At 38.3% G+C, this 21,364-nt stretch overlaps 1 protein-coding gene across 10 annotated transcripts in view; it reads right to left on the reverse strand.

Annotated features, from left to right (window-relative positions):
• UNC79 (unc-79 homolog, NALCN channel complex subunit) overlaps positions 1-21,364 on the reverse strand; it is a 348,180-nt gene that overhangs the window by 34,897 nt on the left and 291,919 nt on the right. For all 10 annotated transcript variants that reach the window (XM_037832001.1, XM_037832000.1, XM_037832003.1 and 7 more), the window contains 4 exons: positions 16,085-16,189; positions 7,570-7,647; positions 2,297-2,386; positions 119-294 (listed from right to left, as the gene is read on the reverse strand). In XM_037832001.1, coding sequence (XP_037687929.1) covers positions 119-294; positions 2,297-2,386; positions 7,570-7,647; positions 16,085-16,189 — 449 coding nt within the window. The remainder of the gene's footprint in view (positions 1-118; positions 295-2,296; positions 2,387-7,569; positions 7,648-16,084; positions 16,190-21,364) is intronic.

Below are 21,364 nucleotides of genomic sequence, written 5' to 3' on the forward strand. Positions count from 1 at the left end.
ATCAAGTCCTACTTCCATATACCTTAAATGCATTCATTTGCTCTACCTGAGCCTCGGGAAATTCAGTGGTGTTTCCTGTCTTATTTACCCTCATCCCTGGAATAATGAGGAGACTTACCCTTGTTGCATTGCAGAAGGAGGATGATAGAGCCAAGGCAGATAGCGAATCACAGCTTTATTATCTCTGTGGTTGCCCCGTGAAATTTCCATGGCTGCAATCTGAGCCAGCCCAACTTTGAGATGTCCACCAAATGTATCTTCGTGCAGCGGCTGGGAACACGTCTTCATGTGGCTCTACAAAACCAAATGGTATTTTGTAACTTTGCACAGAACTTGAAGACATTCCAGGTCACTCTTTTAAAAGATCAGGTAGTCATTTCCACCCCTTCTGTCACCGCTGTTAAGTACAAATCCCATGGAAACTTCTTCAATGGCTTCCCTTTGTTCTCAGGAGAAAGAAAGGGAGGGAGGGAGAAAGGAGGAAGGTGAGGGGAGAGGAGGGAAGGGGAGGGGAGAGGAGGGAGGAGCCCTCCGTAGCATGGCCCAGAGCTACTGCAGACCTCTGCACCTCATTTCTTCTCCTCGTGGCTGCAGCCACACTGGCTAGCCAGGCTCCTTCCCACCCTTCCCACTAGCTGGCCTTTGCTCACACTGCTCCGCCTGAAACACGTTTCCTACTTCTCTTCACCTAATTAACGGCTCAACTATCACTTCTCCTGAGAAGCCATCCCTGACCCCCCCGGCTAGGTCAAATGCTCCTGTCAGAAGATTTGTGTGTCCAAGTCACAATTTGACTTTGGTCTGGATGAAATTTTCATTAAATGTAGCCTCCCCTCTAGACTATATGTTAAATGAAGGCAGCGGCTGTGCTTATTTTTGCTCCTAAGGCCTAAATAGTGCCAGGCACAAGGTAGGTGCTCAATACACATTGTTGAGCTAATTTAGAAGGATTTCTTTGCTCCATGTGGCAGAGTGGGAAGAGCACTGAACTGTGAGTTGAGAGACCTTGTTTTAGATCCAGCTCCACCCTAATCTGTTGTGTGGCCTTGGACAAACCACTGACCACTTTCCCTTTTTGATCTGTTTCCAAATAGGGAAAAATCAGAGGGTTGGATTATGTCTGTAGGTTCCCAACAGTTTGATCATCATAGATCCCTTTTATTATTTTCCTCTACACTTTTAGGTAATCATTGTTGCCTCTTCTTTACACACCAAAGTCACTTAAGTGTGGGCAACCTGGGTCAGCAGGCAGTAACCTGTGTGCCATCAAAAGCTAGGGGAGGTTACTTAGAAACTGCTGGGTTTAGAGGTCATGAGAAATTATCAATTTAAATTTTGATTTTACTTTCCACTTAGTGTTTGCAAACCTATCACTATATCAAGAAATACTTTGACTGTCTGAGAAGAATCTGGAAACTGAATTCAGTTATGAAGGGAACATATTTTTAGCTGCTGATCTTCTTAAATCACTAGGTTCCTATTTATCACAAAGGAATCATTTAGTGCCAGATTCAATTTGGCTGCTCCTGGGACCATATCTGGATTATCTTCTGCCCTCTGTCCAGGGCCTTCCTCAAACCTCTCAGATCACTGGTCGTCTAGCTCCCTAGTTGGACCATGGCAGGTGAGCTGACTTGCATCAGCAATTCACTCCATCCTGCAAAACAATCAATAAGCTCAAGAATTTCACTTGGATTTTGTCCATATGCCAACTAATTGTTGTTCTATCACTTTTCTTTAATTATTTTCTTGAAGAAGATAGCTTCAATGCAGATAAAAACAATGTGACTTGTACTTGCACGTGTTAAATTTGTAAGAGTCTTTTCACATATTTTCACATTAAACCTTAGAACGGTCAGGTAAGGTAGGTGTTATTAGACTTATTTTGCAAATGAAGGAATTGAGGCTTAAGGAAGTTAAATGAGGAAAGAAACCAAAGTTATACTGTGTCATATGGTGAAAAGAGAATGGATTTAGAGTGACTACAGTCAGATTCAACTCCAGATTCCAACACTTATGAGTGGTGTGACCCTGAGCAAATTATCTCACCACCCCAAGCCTTGGTTTCTGCATTTGTAAAATGGGGAACTGAATACCTGGCAAAAGTAAAGTAGGCACAAAATTGGTTCCAAATGAATATTCTTTCCTTTCTCCTTTCCCTCTTTGCAGAGCTGGAACCTTCTTGCCACAGCTGATGACAATAAATTCCATGTACTCGGCATAACGTGTTTCTGCGTTTGTCCACCACAGAAGGTGAGCGGATGCTCATGTGCTCTGAGCCCAGCAGCCACCTTACCTTGAGCCTGGTTAGCGTGTGCATGTCTGCCATGAAGTCCAGCACCTCGCTGATGTACTGCCGCACACATTCCATCGCCGCGGTCCCACACTGAAACACAAGGACACCGCTGGGTGCACTGGGCACCGGCCTTACTTCTGCCCCGATGGCAAAGATTGTCCTGTTCTGATGTCACGTGTTTACCAATGAGTCGTTTCCTTTTCTGGATTCTGACTCACTCCATTACTCCCCACACAGTCTGTGACTGTGTCTGCCCACATAAAGCAGTATGGGCAAAATTAGTGAAAGGTTGTGGTGGACAGCAAGGAAACAAGGAAGACTGATGGCAGGCAGGGTTAAACACTTTTCCCAACTGGGTCATTTAACTGAAAAATTTTTCCTTCTTTTTAAACTGGTTTTTATGCAAAGATTTAGCCTATGTAAAGCCATTTGTATCAGAGTCTTTACAACATGAATCGCTCCCAAACTACAGTAACATTTTATCACTCTAGAAAGTCTTAGGTATCTATACATGCCACCAGATTCTACTACCAAAATCTTGAATCTTTCTCTATCAAAGAAAAGTATATAATCAAATGGCAGGCTTGTTGAAAGAGTAAAAATTTCTCATATTTTAGTCAATTCACTTACAACTTAGCTTCTTATATATCATAGGAACACTATTAAATGCATAAATATATTCTTATCTAGTTCTTGCTAGGGATAAAAGAAAGAAGGAAATAAAATGGTCCTCTCTTCCCTCACACACTTAACAGTGTGTTTGGGAAGTTTTAAAGGAAAAGGAGCAAGTCCATGAAAAAGAAGCATACTTGTGTTTGAGGTTATTAAATGGCATAACCTGCTCTCTCAGGGAAATACAGTGAATTTAGGATTATAAGTAAAGAAAAGGAAAATAAATGGACAGGCTGCTATATCAAAGCTGAATTGAGAGAACCCACATAACAGGCGGTGTATAATGTGGATCAAAAGTAGGCAGTCTTTGAAGCCCTGTGAATTAAACTATGCTAAAGGGCTTTCTTGGCTTTGTTTAGGAAAATCTGGAACATTACATACTTAACTAGCTTACCCTGTGGCTCTCATTTCCCCATATTCATGTAAATCTGCACGGCACTGAACTATATCACCTTCCATCTCTTCTAGAATGTTACGCCTGTCAGTTCCTCTGACAGGATAACAAACAGTAAAATAAGGTCATTGGCAGTTCTGTCAGAGTGTTTTCCAAGCATTTCATATGTTCTAAGATTTTCTCCTTTTCATTTAAATCAAATGAAGGAATTACAAAAGGTTATTGTGTCCCTGCTTTTGGAATACCAATCCTCTAATGCAAGAAAGGATTTCCCCCCAATTTATTCCATTTTCTCTGACCTTTCACATGTCATGCAAATAGGAACATTTTCTCTGGTCTTGAATTTCTTGAAAGGGATTTGATTCTTTAACGGGCAATATCTTGTATCATTTCAGCTAGGCAAATGTCATAGAAAATTATTTCCAGGAGCATCGTTCAATATTTGTCTTTTAAGTTTCAATTTCAAAGAATAAGAGCAAAGCATTTACTATTAGCTAGTTACTCTTCTTCTAGAGACACAGCAATTACATCTAATAAGAGCCTTAAAATCCACTTTATAGTCATAATATTAATGAGCTATCTACACTCATAAAACAAAGCATATCATTTCCAATCCCTTCTCCCCCCACTTTTTCCACTTTGCCAAAATCAGTATAACCTTACATGTTTATTTTTGAAAAGTAACAACATAAAGAGTCAAGCTCCATTTGTTTCAGAAGTCCTATATTTATTTCAGTAGGAAAGCTGAAAACATGGACTGTAATCCCAAATAAATGTTTTGATGTAAATCAAATCCAATTCTTCCTCAAAACTTGTATCTTATTATTTAAGTTACAATTCTTAGATTATAAAAGCAACACATATTCCATGTAGAAAATCTGTATAAAATACAAATTAAAAAAAGGAAAATTAAAATCACCATAATCCCAACTACCACCCCCACCTGAGGAAATCACTGTTAACATTTCTTCCTAATTTTTGGAATGCATATAACACACACACATACATATAATTTTTATAAGATTGAGATAATATTTTTCTAACCTGCTTTTTAATTAAATCAATCATAAGCATTTTCTAATTAATTAAATATGCTTGGAAAACTTGATTTGATAGTCAAATAATAGTATCTATGGATGTATTTACTTTATTTAAATAATACCCTAACGTTGGACATTTATTCATTTCCATATTCTTGCCATTTTAAACGATGCTTTAATAAATGTCTCTCCCTAAATATATAGATCTCTTTCTATATATTATGTATATATAAGTCTTTATGTACATATTTAATTATTTTCTCAAACATATTCCTAGAAGTAGATTATCAAATTGTCCCCAGCAAGGTTGTACCATTTTTTACTACAACCAGGAGTTTATAAGAATTCTTGTTTCATTTCACCATCAGCAAGTTTTATTGTCTTAAAAACTTGCTGATTTGCTAGCTGATTTTAATTTTTATATTTTTAATGAATAATATTTTCATATATGTTAGTATTTTGTTTTGTATTTTTAAATTTACAGTCCATTGATTGCCAGTGAGGGCAAATGGTATATTTTGAACAGTTTATTGGTCATTGGAAGGGATTCTATGTGGGCAATCCTAACTGTTGCTTATTTTTTTGGTTGAGATGTTAGTCTTTTACCTACTGATTTATATAAATCCTCTGTATATCAGGTATATTATTTTTGGTGTACCACCTAACTAGCAAATATTGAGTTTCAAAGAATTAAACAGTAAGGAAACCAGTGTGTATGCAGCAGAGACAGGCTCACCAGACCCTGCTTCTTCTTTCCAAACACACCAATAGACCACATTTCCTAGTGTCCTTTGCTGCCAAGTAAGGTCATACGACTAAGTTCTAGCAAATGGGATGTGAGTGGAAGAAACATGCACCACTTCCAGACCTGGCCCATGAAAACCCTCCATATACCATATTCTCTTCTCTTTCCTCAGCCACCAGCTGATTGCAGAGGACTCCAAGGGCCTTAGGGAGAAGTCAAAGCACCTGAAGGAAGGAACCTTATTCCTGACTGTCCATGTGGAAGCCTTGCTTCCTACACTAACTAGGATATTGATTTAAATTTCATAAAAGAAAACAATGAACTTTTGTGTTAAGTTGCTGAAAAGTGGAATTTTCTCTCAAAGCATCCTGAATTACCCTAATGACTACCAAGAACCTTTTAAAAATCCATAGTATAAACTTCTGTTTCCAGAAATCTATTACAAAGAGAGTCTGAAATACAAAGCTTTAAGCACAAAGATGTTTATTGCTTATAATTATAATGGAACATTGAAAATAACAAAAATCTAACCATAGGTAGTTTAAACATTTTTAATAGCTAATGTTTACTCAGCACTTATTATGCTTTACATGCATTATCTCATTCAGTCCTCAGCCTATAATTAGGGCCTGTTATATCCCATTCCACAGATAATACAAACCAAGGAATCACAGGTCAAATAACTTTCCTGAAATCATACAGCTAGTAAAGGGCAGGCCTCAAACCCAGTGTCAGTCAAAGTCCACAGTCCTAACCACTGTTCTATGGTACTTTCACATGAGGCGATACTCTGCAGCTATTAAAATTTGGGGGAATTGCTTGTGACATATGAAGCCAAAGTTGTATCTAGTTTATTATTTCAACTATGTTTAAACAAATATACATAGAAAAAGAAGAAAGAAAATACAGTATGTTAGCAGTAAAATTATCTCTGGGTAGAATGATCGTTTTTTTGTTTGTTTGTTGTTTTTTCCTGTCTTATTTTTTCTCAAATCAAAAAAATAAAAAATAAAAAACCAAGTATTTTTTAAAATGATGTTTTGTGTTGCTGATAAAACTGGTATACATATAAATGTAAATTAATGAAACCCTTTTGGAAAACAATATGGTAATACATACCAAGGGACATAAAGATATCTCTACTCTTTGACTTCCTTTATCCCAAGGATATAATTCAATAGAAGCATGAAGGTAATTTGTGTGTGGGGGTGGGGGTGTATCTCAAAGAAATTGGAAAGCATATGAATGCCCAACAATACGAGAATAAGAAAATTAGGATACTTAATAGATCAAAACATGGAAAAAATTTCCAAGACAGAACAGTTCTTATATTAGGGCAGAGAGATTATAGGAGATCCTTTCGCTTTACTGAAATTTTTTCTATTTAACATTTAAACAATTTTTCCAGTTAATAATGAACATCTCTAAAGTTTCTGAGTTTGTTGCAGTAAACTTGTTATCAATAAGTTATTTCAGTTTCTCATCTTCAGCCCTATTGTGATGGTTTGAAGCTGTATGTACTCCAAGAAAATCATGTTCTTAAAGCTATTCCATTCCTGGAGTGTAAACTCATTGTAAGTAAGATCTTCTGATGAGGCTATTTCAGTTAAGGTGACCCACCTCATTCAGGATAAGTCTTAATCCTCTTACTAGAGTCCTTTACAAACAGGATGAATACAAAGAGAAAGAAAAGAAAGAAAGCCACAGAAGCAAGAAGCTGAAATCCACAAGACCCAGAAGAGAAGAGAGAGACCAGGAGATGCCACTATATGCTTTGCCATGGAGGAGCCAAGGATCTCTGGCAGCCAGTCTTTGGGAAGAAAGCACTGCCTTGATGATACCTTGATCTGGGCATTTTCACAGCCTCAAAACTGTAAGCTTGTAAGCTCATACATTTCCACTGTTTAAGCCAAAACCATTTCATGGTATCTGCTTTCAGCAGCCTAGGAAACTAAAACACCTATCAATGAGAATCTTAACGTATTTTTCCAAATAGTTCACTAGTTGATCAGAATGAAAATTTTACACATTTTAAGAGAAAATATAAAGGAAAGCAAGGGTAATTACAGTGCTTATTTTCTTCTGGCATTAGTCAAATCAAATTGGTTAGCTGGAACCAGTATAAGAAAATTTATTCTGGAAAAATTGAGCTTTAATCAAATATATTCTGTATCTCTAGTAATTTATTTTCTCTCCTTAACTGGCTGCTTAATTTTATTCACGTCCCCTGAAATTAAAAGTTTCCAGTAGCAGGGATTAATTTCTTTTTACTACTGCTCTTTCAAACAAGATGCTAATATTCAATTTTCAAATATTTGGTCTATCAAAAGTGAACCAGGGCACAGGCCAAAAATACCTCTTTGCTAAATGAGAGGGGGAGAAGAAATATAAAATATAGACAACTAGTTTGGTCAGGACTTACCCCAGGTACAGAGGCGATCATCTGCTTGCTCAGGATTGGTGACTCAGCTAGTTTGGTCCCAGCATCTGCACAAATAAACTAATAGGAAATTGAAAGAATAATTATTTTTAAGAGCTCTTGGACACAATGAGTAATTTGTAATTTTATTAACTTGGCTCAAATTCATTAGTGTTTACTTTCATGACAATCTTTCCTGGGTAGATCAGACTTGCTAACCATTACAGTTCAACTCTAATAGAAATTCAGAATCAGAGTACTGTCAAAGAAAAAGCGAATCCAGACTTGGTAAAGGTGGCGTTATTCAAAAGCATCATTGCAGTGGGGAAAGGAGCTATTGCAAGAGGGAGAACGCCCTGACCATAAGGTCCCCAAGCATCTCAAGAGTTAGGCAAAAAGGGGTTTTCTTATATAGAGAGGAAATAACTGGGAGTAGGAAAGTGGGATAAGAGAGTGGAGTGGTGAGACAGTAGGTCAGGGAGTGTTTTATGCTGAAGCAGCCTATTTTCCTGGAGGTGCCCTTAAAGTTCAGGGGTCTGGAGGAAGGAAAAAAGCTTCATCAAAGTTTGGTTAATAAGCATTTTGTTCCTGTTAATCAGTGGGGACAAGCAGTTCAGTTAATCATGTATGAGGCAAAGAATGGGGATGTGGAGGGTCCATGTCTGACAACAAAGGGGGATCTGTGATTCTTATATGGGTCACATGAGGAAAGAGAGGTCTTCACAGTAAGCCATATTCTGAAACATACAGTGGCCAGGTGGGGAGGTGGGGTGGGTCTTAAATTTAGCTGTTTTCCAGAAACACAGGGCTTGGATAAAGTTACACTGTCAGTACCAAGAGTAATAAACAAATTCTTACTTTACCAAGACAAGCTAAGTGGCATTGAAATGGTACATTCAATCAAAGAAGAAATAAAAGACATCAGTATTGTCAGATTTATTCTGAAGTCATCCTATTTATTTTTGAGCTCTCATTGACAGAAAGCACACATTCATATATTTTCAGGACTTCCATCATTCTATCATACATTTATACTTTTATATGGAAAACATCAGCCTCAGAGTATTCTGTTTCTTCCCCTTAGGACCCCTAAGTGGCTGCTCTCTACCTACCCTTTCAGTCTTGCTCCCTCCACTTCATATGCATACATTCTAGGTTCTACCCCTGCTGATCTATTTGCCCTTCATCAACAAGGTCATTAGGCCTTTCCACCAGCTGCTCCCTTGCAAATGCTTACTCTTTCTTTAAGATGAAACTCAAAAGTCACCTCCACTGGGCTGATCATGACTCCCACTCCTGCTATGTACCCCCATAGGACTCTTCACACACTTGGCTTATAACAGTCATCATATCAGATTGTGATGACCTGGGAGTCTGTTTCCCAACCTGCTATAAGCACACTTGATGCGTTCATCCCCAGCACCAACTTAGTGCCTGGCCTCTCATGGGTGCTCAGCAAGTGCTTGTGAAATGAATCCATTAATGCACTGTGACTTGAGATAATGATGAGGGTGAATTTGCCAGGTTACAATTTCACTTGCTTCATTACAGATTTTTACAGGTGTTTCCCACTTAATGCAACATCCAACTACTTAATAGTTTCAGGAAAAAAAATTAAACATAAAGTCTCTAGAGTTTGTAATGAACAACTAACTCCTGTTTAATTTCTCTTTCCTGGCCTCTGGCCATTGGCCTTAAGGACTTTGGGATTCAAAGCTGTTGCCAAGCAGAGGTCACAGGCTCTGAAAGAAGCTTTGACAGTGATAGCTTTCCCTTCTAATTCATTTCATTCTGGAAGAGCACGGGGAAGCTAGGTAAGTCAAGACCACGAGCTCAACAAGGCAGGCCTGATCCCAGCCAAACTGGGGAGAAGTAACATGGGGTAGGGTAGTGGGGAAAAACTCTAGGAAGCCAAACGATCAACTGCAGAACAAAGGAACCAAAAGCAGGATAACTCCAGGTCAATCAGGGATCGGAATCTTAAGCATTATTGGTAGGTAGCAGGTTTGGTGAAAAAGGTGTAGCCCTATGCCACAAGCCTTCTGAGGCCAGGAGTCCTTGTCCAGGGCCAAAAGCTGGTCTTCAAGTGTAGGTCTCCCTGGTCCTCCATGAAAAGGCACTTAGGTATAGGTGACTGAGCTGGAGGTGAGAGGGCAGAAAGCAGAGCTGTCCTGAAGAGCCACATGACAGCAGTGGACATGTAGCTACAGTTTCCCGTACGGTCATTTCCATTTGCCTCAGATACAGTGCAGAAAGTTGAAGAATCTCTTTGGCCATTAACTCTGAATCTGGCCAAGAAAATACCTGTTGGGAACATACAGGGCATGCCTGAAAATGTCTATTATTTTATTCAAGTATGTCTATGTCTGCTTATCTAACTTGGAATTATTCCTAAAAAAGGGAAAAGTGAAGAAATCAAGTAAAAAAAAAAAGTAAAGCCTGTAATTTTGCCCAAACCTCTAAGTAAAAAAGTGAAACCCATAATATTTGATGGAAGTAATAGCGAAAAGGAGAAACACTCCCAACCTCCTGGCAGATACGACGTGTTTTCCTACAAAATTTATTTTCAAAAGTGTCAGAGTTTACTACCTAAGATGAATTGCTTATAACTAAGCTTCGAAACCTCTGTTAGGATACTAACAATTTAATTCATTTCCTTGCCAAAGAAATCAGATTCCACAGCTAAGAGAGGAAGCACGGGAAAGATAGACAGCATCGACTGTGTCAGGCCGGGGAAGCACAGAGAACCTGTGTGCTCTGTCTTAGACAAATCAGTTTATTTAAGGAGGACTTAGAGCCCTTGGCCTCCTAACGTGTGCTTGTATGGCCTTGCTGGGCCCTTAAGTGAAAGATAAGATTTGTTAAGAGGCAATATTTCAAATGTCAGTATCTTCCTTCTCCGGATGCTACTCTCATCTACATACTCAACAAAACATAATGCGCACTTGACATCAGCATGGCTGTCTGCCATGGGTGTCAAGACAGGAGGTCAAATTCAAATGTCTGCTCTGTGATCACTCTTACAAGTCAGACTTAATTAAAAAAACTCCCTGAAATTAAGGGAATAAAAGTGCATAGCCCTCAAACTCATCTATTATTTTCTATCCATACATTTTTAATCCAGTGTATCTTTACATAATATGTATGCCTAAAATCTTAATAAACCTTTCTATGTTCACTTTATATAGCTGACAGCCATGAACTGAAAAAATCCATTACAATTTTGTGGAGTTGCTCAAAATACAAAATACAATTCCTAAAACCAGAGAGGGAAATGTCTACTGTAGAAGGGAGAATTCTATACTTTCAACTAGAAATGATACCACTTGAAAGATGTACTCCCCCATAAAAACAAAAGAGCACAAAAGAAACGTGATATCCATTATGTGTCATTACTAACTTCATTATCCAGATATACCTAAAATAGTATTTCCATCTCTCATCCCAGAGAGGGATCAGATTATTACTAACTCAACTAATATTAATAACCCCATGTCAATAGTAACTGTGACTTAAAAACAACAGCACTACCTCTGCCATTTCTTTGTCCTCCAGCCCACAACTAACCCATCTTTAAAAGAAAACCTTTCCCTGACATGATATCCTACAACTAAAATATGCAGGTACGCCCCATGGAGTGGGAGTATTTATATGCAGATTAGCAGAACATCTACCCTTGACACATAATAAGAGCTTAGGAAATTCTTTTTGATTTGAGCTTAAATATTCTTTATGGTGGCTTTTAATGAATTTTCACTGCATTATGAAAATTGTTTTAATCCATCTTAAGAACAGTTATAATAGCCTATCTCATACCAATAAAATAGCTACAGCAAACCAGCAGAAGAGAAAATGCCGTAAAAAACAAAACATCAATAAATCTGAATTATAACAACACGATAGTGCATCCGTACGGAATAGAGAAGGAGAGCTATACTTTGGCAGTCAACAATTTAGATTTTGAGTTTTCTTTTCTAGTTGGAAAATATTTTCCTTTCTCCATGCCTCTTTTTCTTAAAAAAAAAAAAAGAAAAGAACAAAGAAAAAGAAAAAAATGAAAAATCCACCTGACTTTATATGTAAGTAAAAACCAATAATAAGAATCATGGCTGGTCAGATACAATATGGCAGGCTGGGAAATTCCGCATGATGTCAGCCCCCTAAATACTCTGGTGGTTCCCTATGGGGTGAAAGAATGAATGGCAAATCCAGAGTTTGAACAACTGGCTCTCTTCTTACTGAGGGAGCCAGTGTCATTCATGATGGAACATCTGGGGAGTTTTTCCTTCCAGCTGTTTGCTTGTCTGTTTCCAAGTTGCATTTTCAGTTAAACAAACCCACCTCCACTGCCTCCAGATGATGATCAGTGATATCCACGAAGGAAGTCACTGCCTGCCACAGACACACTCTGTCCATACTTTGAGCTTGTTCTTCTGATACTCCCCATCAGTAAAGGGCAAAGCACCCCTTGGAATCCAGGCTAGACTTTCCATCCTAAGAGAAGCTACCAGAAGAGAACAGGCTATCACCCCCACTCCAGGGAACACATGGAGGACCCAGGCAGTCAAGGCCAAGAGAAAAAAGAACTAGGCAATGGTACAGAGAGATGCCCTACTTGTGAAGAGAAAGAAGAGGTGCTGCTCCCTCCCCACCTGAGTGACTACTCTCCGTGGCTTAGCCAGGACCACAGGGCAGAGAAGGGAACTGCTTCTGTTTTTGCAAAAGTATGCCTCTCTTTTATTTTTCTCAGTAACCAAAATGGTTTACTCCAACAGTTTATGGAACAGCGATTTTTATTACTTCAAAATGGGCATGATGGTTAACATTTTTAAAATCGTTTGAACTTGTGTAAACCTGGCCATTTTCCCAAGTGGAGAAGGTTGAAACATTCATCATATTGCTCCTCATGGGCATGACCTCAAAATGTCTCTAAAATCTACCTCTCCAATCGTGATAGTTAGGTTCGTGTGTCAACTTGGCCAGGTGACGGTGCCTAGTTGTCTGGTCAAGCAAACACAGGCCTAACCATTACTGCAAGGACATTTTGTGGCTGGTTTATTAAATCATTAGTCAACTGATTGCGTCTGTGGCAGATTACATCTGCAATCAACTAAAAGTGTGTCTTCTGCAATGAGAGAATCCAATCAGTTGGATTTAATCCAATCAGTTGAAGACTTTAAAGGGAGAAGAGAGAACTTTCATTTCTTCTTCAGCCAGCCAGCCTTTCCTGGGGAGTTCATGGAAGACCTTCATCAGAGTTGCCAGCTCGTGGCCTGCCCTATGGAATTTGGACTCTTGCATCTCCACAATTGCCTGGGACACTTTAGCAAATCTCATATTTACAGATATCTCCTGTTGGTTCTGTTTCCCTAGAGAATCCTGACTAATACACCAATCTAAACAACTTTACAACTTGATTTTTAAAATTTAATTTAATGATCAATGATCATATATATTTATTTTAAAAGATGAAAATATTATACATGTGAGGTTACATGTGAGAGTCCATAAAGCACATTCAAAAGTATCTACTTTTTTGCCTTTTTTCTTCCTAAAGCTAATTTGTTTCTGTTATTTATTCACCTAACTGTGATGCAATAATCACTGTTTTCGTGGTTTCCTTAAGCACTGGGTAATTTAAACTGTCAATGTTCCTTTGCTATCTTGTGACAAGTGCTTATTATGGTTGACTAATGTACTTCAAAGAAAACCAGCCCCCATCTGCAGTTAGTGTCAGGTGCTAGACCCCAAGAAGATCAGCCACGCAGATTTGCTCTGCTCAAGACTGGCAGCAATTAAGGGAATACTCCCCCATGCCCAAAGGCAGGTATCTTCAGCACCCTGAAACCTAGGTTGTTTAGAGGTGACACATCCCCAACTGAAACACTACTGGAAGCAAGCGACCTACAGACACTGTAAACATGCAACCTTAAATTCATGGAATACTTCACTTGCCCTCTCCCCCAAGCCGTTGTAGATCCCATTAATCTTTAAGGTCAGTTTGTCTCAAAGGCAGTGTTGCTGCTGATGTGTGAGTAGAAGAGGATAAAAAGGCCAATGGCAATCCACAGGAAGAAATTCAAAGCTTGTCTCTCCCCAGGAGCCCAGATAATTTTTTGATAGTGATTGTGCTTCTGCCTTCCTGCTGGGCTAACATCTTGGTACAATGGGAGCCATTTCATTCTGACTATGTCAAGCCCTGCGTTCACTGCTATCATTTTCCAGCAATTGCTAACTCATCACAGATGGTCTCAGAGAGCTTCAACATGCTCCTGAAAGTTCTTTAAAGACAACTGCAGACAACAGTTCATTGAAAGGACACCAACTTTTTATTATATCTCAGAACTTTGAGTAAAACTCAATTCTTGTCCTAATGATTAGTAGTACATGGTGAGGAAGAAGGGACAAGTCAGTAGATATTAAGTGGTAAATGGATCCATTTGATGGCAGGGCCAAGGAACCAAAGAATTGTTGGCCAGCCACAACACTATTGACCCTGGGAGGACGCAATCCATCTAGCCTCCAAAACTGTGAACCAATAAATCTCTGTTGTTGAAGGCAGCCCATCATTGCATGGTACTTATTATAGCAGCCTGGAAAACTAAGACAGGGTCTATGCCTTTTTCATGTCTATATCCAAGAACCTAACCCAAGATATGTTCAGTAAATATTTGTAATGGGAAAAATTGATGAATAGTCAAATGTGGCCAGATGATGGAAGACCTTGATAATTCGGGCACTACAAGGTCACTGTAGGTTTGTTGTTGTTTTTTTTTCCACATTTCCCCCCAGTCCCTCAGGGGAGTTCACTATAGGTTTTTGATGCAGGGAGTGATGTGATAAAAAGCAGAGTTTTAATGAAATTCCTTTGGGCAGCTATAGGCAGGAAGACCAAATTGCTATGGAGAAAGATGAAGGCAATGTGACAAGCTAAGGGCTGTGATAATAACCTAGGCAAGAGATGAAAGGAACCTAACTCTTTACATGGAATAGGACTGGGTTCTGGAGTCCTAAAGCCCTCTAGCGAGACGTTGACACTATCACTTATGGCAGCTGTGTGACCTTGGGCAAGTCACTGAACCCCCCTGAGCCTCGGTCTTCTCATCAGCAATACAGAATCAATCCTTTACAGCATTGTGACGCCCAAGCGAGGGGAATATGTAAAGCACCTAGCACACTGCTGGCACATAATAGACTCTAGATTACTATTCCTTTCTGCTTTGTCTCTCCAAACAGTACAAAAATTCAGGGAAACCTTGTCTAGTTCCTTGATGCCAAGCTCCACTTTCCTTCAATTATTTAACCTCAAACTTATAGTGCCCAGATTCTGGGCCTGTTCTTCACGCACAGCAGGGAGAACTGAAGGAGCTGTAACTCAGTAACTGGGCACCTTGCACAAAGGCAGTCTGACTGATGCCCTGATCCCAGCTGTAGCTCATGGCCAGGTCTTTATATCCAGCTCCAGCCCTTGGTGGGGGGAGAGGTCCAGTAACCTGACCCACTGCTGACTCCTGGGCACTGCCAGCCTGCTTTTTGTCCACCTCCCCCTCATGTCATTATCCTGAAATCTATTCCACATGGTTGGCGCTATTCTCCTGCCAGCCTAAGTCTCACCCTATTCCTTGAAGCCAGCCAGCACCCCCTTTACCTTGGAGAAAAATTCAATGCTGGTCCTAATTATTAGTATGCTGAACTCCAACCCCAGGTAAAGACATTTGCCTAAATCCACCAGTCCTTTGTGACCCAGCTCAAATCCCATTTCCTTCATGAAACCTCCCTGCTTCTACACTATATGGGGTGGGATCCCACCTGCTCCCAACTTCCCCAAAGGACTTTGTTTCCCTCTTTCTCACTCTCTCTCTCTCATGGCACTAGTCATAGCCTATCTTGGGTTATCAAAATCTGCACAGTTTCCTAGGATGCCAGGGGATGGGAGACCTTCACCCCTTCAGAGCAGCCCCACAACCAAAGGCACACTCTGCAAATTCTCTAGAGCCTGCCTCGTATGGGGTCAAGGTCCCCATCTCTGAACTCCCTGGGGTGCTGATTCTTTCACACCCTCCTCCCATCCTTGTTGGACTCTATACATCCTGCCTTTTGGCTGAATATCTGGCCTGGCCCACCCTCACCTCTTCTTCTGCTTCAGAGATTTTGTGACCCACCCATACTCACCCCACTCTGCTGTGTGGTCTCAGCATGGCCCCCTAGTTTTATTTCATTTGTCCTGCCTCAGCCCAGCAGCTCTTAGTGAGCTGTTGCACCCATCTATTAGGCTTGAGGACAGAAATTATCCATCATTCTTCTTTGTTTTCCCCCTACAGAAGTAGTCAGACAGTAGGAACAAAAGAAATACTCCTTTTTTGGGTTTTTTAGCTAAGTGGAAGTGCTGAGTGCCTGGTATTAGTTAGAGTGTGACTCATATAAGACACGGAATATCCTATCAAAGGCAGAGACATTTGGTTTTATCAGTGTGTCGCACAGCTTCATGAAAAGCATTGGGAATGACTCAGAACCCTACCTGGACAAGCAGAAGAAGGTTTGTATCTGGTAAAGGAGACTTGAGCTTCAGGGCCTGCAGGAGTTCTAGGACAACACTACGAGACAAGTAGAATTTATCCCGCTCCTAAATGAAACAACATAGAAGAACGTGAGCAATTTCTAAAAATCCAGTTAGAACAGATCTGCTTCCAAAAGGGCTCCCCAGATTCACAGATCAGAAATCAAAAATAGTAGTTAAAATATATATATGAAACATCCTCAAGAAATAGAATTAAAATTAAAAAGAAAAGACGAAAAAGGCATTGGCGTGTGTATAACAAATTTACTGACTTCTAAGAATACATAATTTAATGTATAAGAGAGAGATAAGCTTTTCTTAATTATTGATAACACAGGATTTGCTTCTTAATCAACAGGGTCCAAGAACTTAAGCAAATCTAAATGTATTTTTTTAACATAAAATGATTTACAAAGATACAGTATCCTATATCCCCTCCAAAAAAAAAAAAAAAACTTTTTAAATGAATTACTTCAAGCACACAGAAAAATAAATAAAAAGGAATATATTATGCACCTACCACCCATCCTTGTCAAATCATAGCATTCTGCTTTATTTAATCCAAACCATTTTTTATAATAAATGAAAACTTTACAGAAACAGTTAAAGCTACCTATAACATCTCCCTTCCTCCTTTCCATGAAGTAGCCACTATCTTGCTTCTTATGTCACATACGGTTTACACTTACACTGCATATGCATTTCCCCATAAAATAATGTTCAGTATTGTTCTGCATGTTTTTAAACTTTCTGTAAAAGATATACTGGGCATACTTTTCTGCAAATTATAATTTTCTCTACCTTATATTTTTGAAAATTATTCCTGTTAATACATGTAGTTCTAGTTCTTTAAACTAAACTGCTTAATAATATTCAATTGTATAAATATACCATATTTTATTGATGAGTTCTGTTGATGGGACATTCAGTTGCTTTCAATTTTGTAAGGCTTTTTTTATTTAAAAAATAGCACACAGAAAAGTATGTAACAAAAGTGAAAAGTTAAATGGATTGATATAAATTGAACACTCATGTAAAGACCCCCCCAGGTCAAATAAGAACATTGCAAGCACCTTAGAAGCCCCCTGGGTGTCCTTTCCTCACCATAATCAAGTAACTGGAGTTTCCATGGGTCTGTATCCATTGTCTTTTTTTTTCTATTTATTTTCACTCATGGTAGCTTGCCTTCTTGTATGTCTGGTTATCTTTGATTGTGTGCTGGATGCGATATTGAACAATTATTTGTTGAAATATTGTGAGGTCTGACACGTCTTTTCCCTTCAAGGAGCTTTCTGTTTGTGTTTTGCCAGATGACTGGGGGCACTGGCATGCCAGGGTTTCCTCAATGCACACACAAAGTTCACAGTGTGTTTCCTTATCCTGAGCCACCCACATGCCTTGACACTGAGCTGTGTCCATGCAAGGGCAAGTTTGCTTCTAGGTTATCTTAACTTTACGGCCCTAGTCAAAAGAGGGGCAGGGAGAGGGCAGTTACCAGAGTACTCACTCTTCATGGGTCCAGGATTCTGACTTCTGCCCTCTAACCTCATGGGGCTTCCAATATTGCAGCTCAGCGTCTCACTCACATCTTCCAGATTGGAAAATAACCCCAGGACAAAAACTGGTCCTTAGCGCTAGGATCCTGTCTCTGAATTCCATTTCTCTCCCAGATCTTAGCCTGGTAATGTTTTTCCTAAACCCACTGAGATAATGATAAAAGTTTTTCTCCTTTAATCTGGTAACATGGTGGCATTAGTAGATGGTCCAATATTTAAACCATTCTTACATTTCAAGAAAATCCCAACTGGATTATGATACATTATTTTTAATGCAATGATTGGCTGTTATTCACTTAGAATTTTTGCATCTATGAAGTATAACTGGCCTATAATTTTCCTTTCCGCTACTGCCCTTCTCTCTGTGTGGCATCAAGATCCTACTGGCCCCATAAAATGTACTGGGAAGTTTTCCCTTTTATTCTATTCTCTGTATCAGTTTGTATAGAATAGAGCTCATTCTGTTCTTCAAATGTTTGATGGAAATTATCTCTAAAACTGGATGGGTTTTTGTGGGTAGATTTTTAAACGACTGATTCCATTTTTTAATCACTTAAGTCATCAGGTTTTTCTTTTCTTTTCATTATTAGATAATATATTTTTTCTAGAAAATTACCCCATTGTCCAAGATTTCAAATTTTATGGCATAAAGTTGTTTACATTACTGTTTATTTTTCAATCTCTAATATGTCTGCAGTTATGTCCCCTTTTTAATGCTGATATTATTTATTTGTGCCTTTTCTCTGCTTTTCCTGATCAATCTTACCAAAGGTGTCCCTATTTCACTAGTCTAATAAAAGATGCACCTTTTGTTGTATTTAATTTATTTAGTTTATTTGTTTTCCAATAAATGTTCTTAATAGTTTCAATTTTCTTCTAAATATTTCTGTAGCTATATATCTCAAATTTTGGTACATAGTATTTTCATAATTGCTTAGTTCTAAATATTTTCTAAATTCTCTTACTATATATCCTTTGCTCTATGAATTATTTAAAAGTATATTTTTAATTTCCAAATATAGTAAGGCCCAGGCCCCATTAATCCATGTAGAACTCAGTATGAAATAAATATATGTATATATACATGTATGTACACACACACACATATATACATATATACACATACACGCATATGTGACTGCAAAACTTGAGCATCTGGATGAGTTTTCAGAGTCCTGGCAGGCAACAGCCCTGGCTGCAAGTGTGCATATGCACTCTCACTCACTCACACATACCCTGATGCCACACACAGCACACACACTGCACACATCTTGCTCCTGCAGGTAAAGTTGACTGTGAGGATCAGAATCCAATTAGAACAGATCTGCTTCCAAAAGGGCTCCCCAGATTCACAGATCAGAAATCAAAAATAGCACTTAAAATATATATATGAACCATCCTCAAGAAATAGAATTAAAATTAAAAAGAAAAGACGAAAAAGGCATTTGCGTGTGTATAACAAGTTTACTTGTTGAAAGACCCCTGAGAATAGAGAGAAGTCAAGAAAAGACTCCCAGGGTCTCCTGGAGGGTATTTGGGACAGGGCATAGCCATGTCCACATGTGTGCATCAGTGAGTGTGTGTTTGTGCATACTCTTCTCTATGTATGCATGGTCCTGTTAGCTGGTGTGGCTTTATGTAAGAGGCAAATTCGTCAATATCTCTTTATAATTCTATTAAATTTAATTTTATATATTTTGAGGCTATATTATTAGGTGCACAGAGCTTTAGAATTGTCATGTGTTCCTGAAGAATTGTTCATTTTATCAATATATGGTGAGCTTCTTTACAATAATATTTTTCAACTTAAAGTCAGCTTACTGACTTCAGCTTTCTTTTAATTAGTATTTGTCTGGTATATCTTTTTTTTAACCTATTTTCCTTCAAACTTCCTTTGTGCCTCTGTGTTTTAGGTGGGTCTTTTGTAGATAATGTGCACCTGGATTTTAAAAATGCAACATGTTAATCTCTGTCTTTTAATTGTTGAGCAAGTCTGCTTCTATTTACCAAGATTACTGAAATATTTGGAATTTATTTCCATCAACTTATTTGTGCATATTCCAACTTGTTCTATTATTCTCTTTTTTTTCTCAATTGACTTCTTAATCCTGTTTTCCTCTCTGTTTGGAATATATACATTCTATTTACAGTCTTTAGGGTTTGCACTTAAAATATTTACATATATTCTTAAGAGTTTAAAGTAACTCATTATCTCTGCCTTCCTTCTTGACAATATATAGAAAGTTTAAACTTCAATCTTCCCCCCTTACACACGAAAACACCCATCCCATCTTACAAGTTATTGTTATCCAGTATTTTATTGTCTCCTTGTTTTTATAACCATCTAATTACTCATTTTATTATTACTATGCTTTTTTGGCAATGACAACTTGTAGTTCTACACTTTATCAATTTTATTAGGCCACATTCCTTCATATATATCACTCCTTCCTTCTGGGTTCAATTTTCCTCTTCTACTACTACATCTTTTCATAGTTCTTTCAGTAAGAATATATTAGGGAAAAATTCTTTATTTTCCTAATAGTATATTTATTTAGTTTTCACTCTTGAATGATAGCCTAACTGGTGGACAGTTCTTTTTCTCATTATTTAAAGGCATTTTTCCATGATCTTCTGGCTTCCATTTTGCTGGTGAGAAGTTTGTTATAAGTTGTCTACAGTGTCTTCTCTTTTTGTTGTTCTTGAAGTATTTTATTTGTCTTGGCTGTTCTGCCAAATTGTACCTACTTATGTAAACTATGACATGAGCAGGTACAGATTTAATTTATTTTTTAATACTTCTAGGGCTCATTGTGCTTCCTAAATCAGAGGATTAATGCTTTTTATTAATTCTGAAATTGACAAAAAGCCTGTTTTTCTTTCTGCAATGCTTATTAGATATATAGTAGATCTTCTCATTATATCCTTCATCAGTTCATCTCTTTGAACTTTATAGGTAATTTCCTCAGATCTATTTTCCATTTCACCAATTCTCTCTTTGACTGTGTCTAATTTTCTGTTTGACCTAGCCATTGAAATTTTTTGTTTTTTTTTGTTTTTTATTGTCAGTGACTATTTTTCATCTATAGAATTTTCACTTGATTCAAATCTGCCTGATTCTTTTTTTGGGGGGACAGGGAGTACTGGGATATTTCATCATGCTTTTAATTCATTCATTATGTGCTTATTATTTAAGGTATGTCTTATAGTCTGTATTGGGTGGTTCTAATACTGGAAGTTCTTGCTGTTTGTTGACTCTGCTAATGTAGCTAATGGTGGATTATTTCCTCATGTGTTATGTAATTTTAGATTGTAATATCACATTCATCAGGATTTTAACTATGGAAATACTGCTGGGCCTTGGTTAAAGGCATGCATGTTCCTCCAGAGAGGTTTGAAGCTTGCTTTTGAACTTGCTTCTCCAAGACACTCCAAGGATGGTAATAGCTCAGCACCAATGCTACTTGCCTTTTCAGCTTGGGGATTCACAGAGCATACAAGTACTGTAAATTTAAACTCTAGAGCTGTTTGAAGACAGGCCCATGTTCACTAATTTTCATGGGCAACAATAAATTTTTTCTCCCCAGCTCCTAGTCTGAGAAAGATACCATTTTTTGCCACCTACATATAAAAATATAGTTTTTCTAAACCACTGTTTTACTAAGTACATATAGCCTTTTAAGGG

This window comes from Choloepus didactylus, chromosome 4 (genome assembly GCF_015220235.1).
Source record: "Choloepus didactylus isolate mChoDid1 chromosome 4, mChoDid1.pri, whole genome shotgun sequence".
NCBI lineage: Eukaryota > Metazoa > Chordata > Mammalia > Pilosa > Megalonychidae > Choloepus > Choloepus didactylus.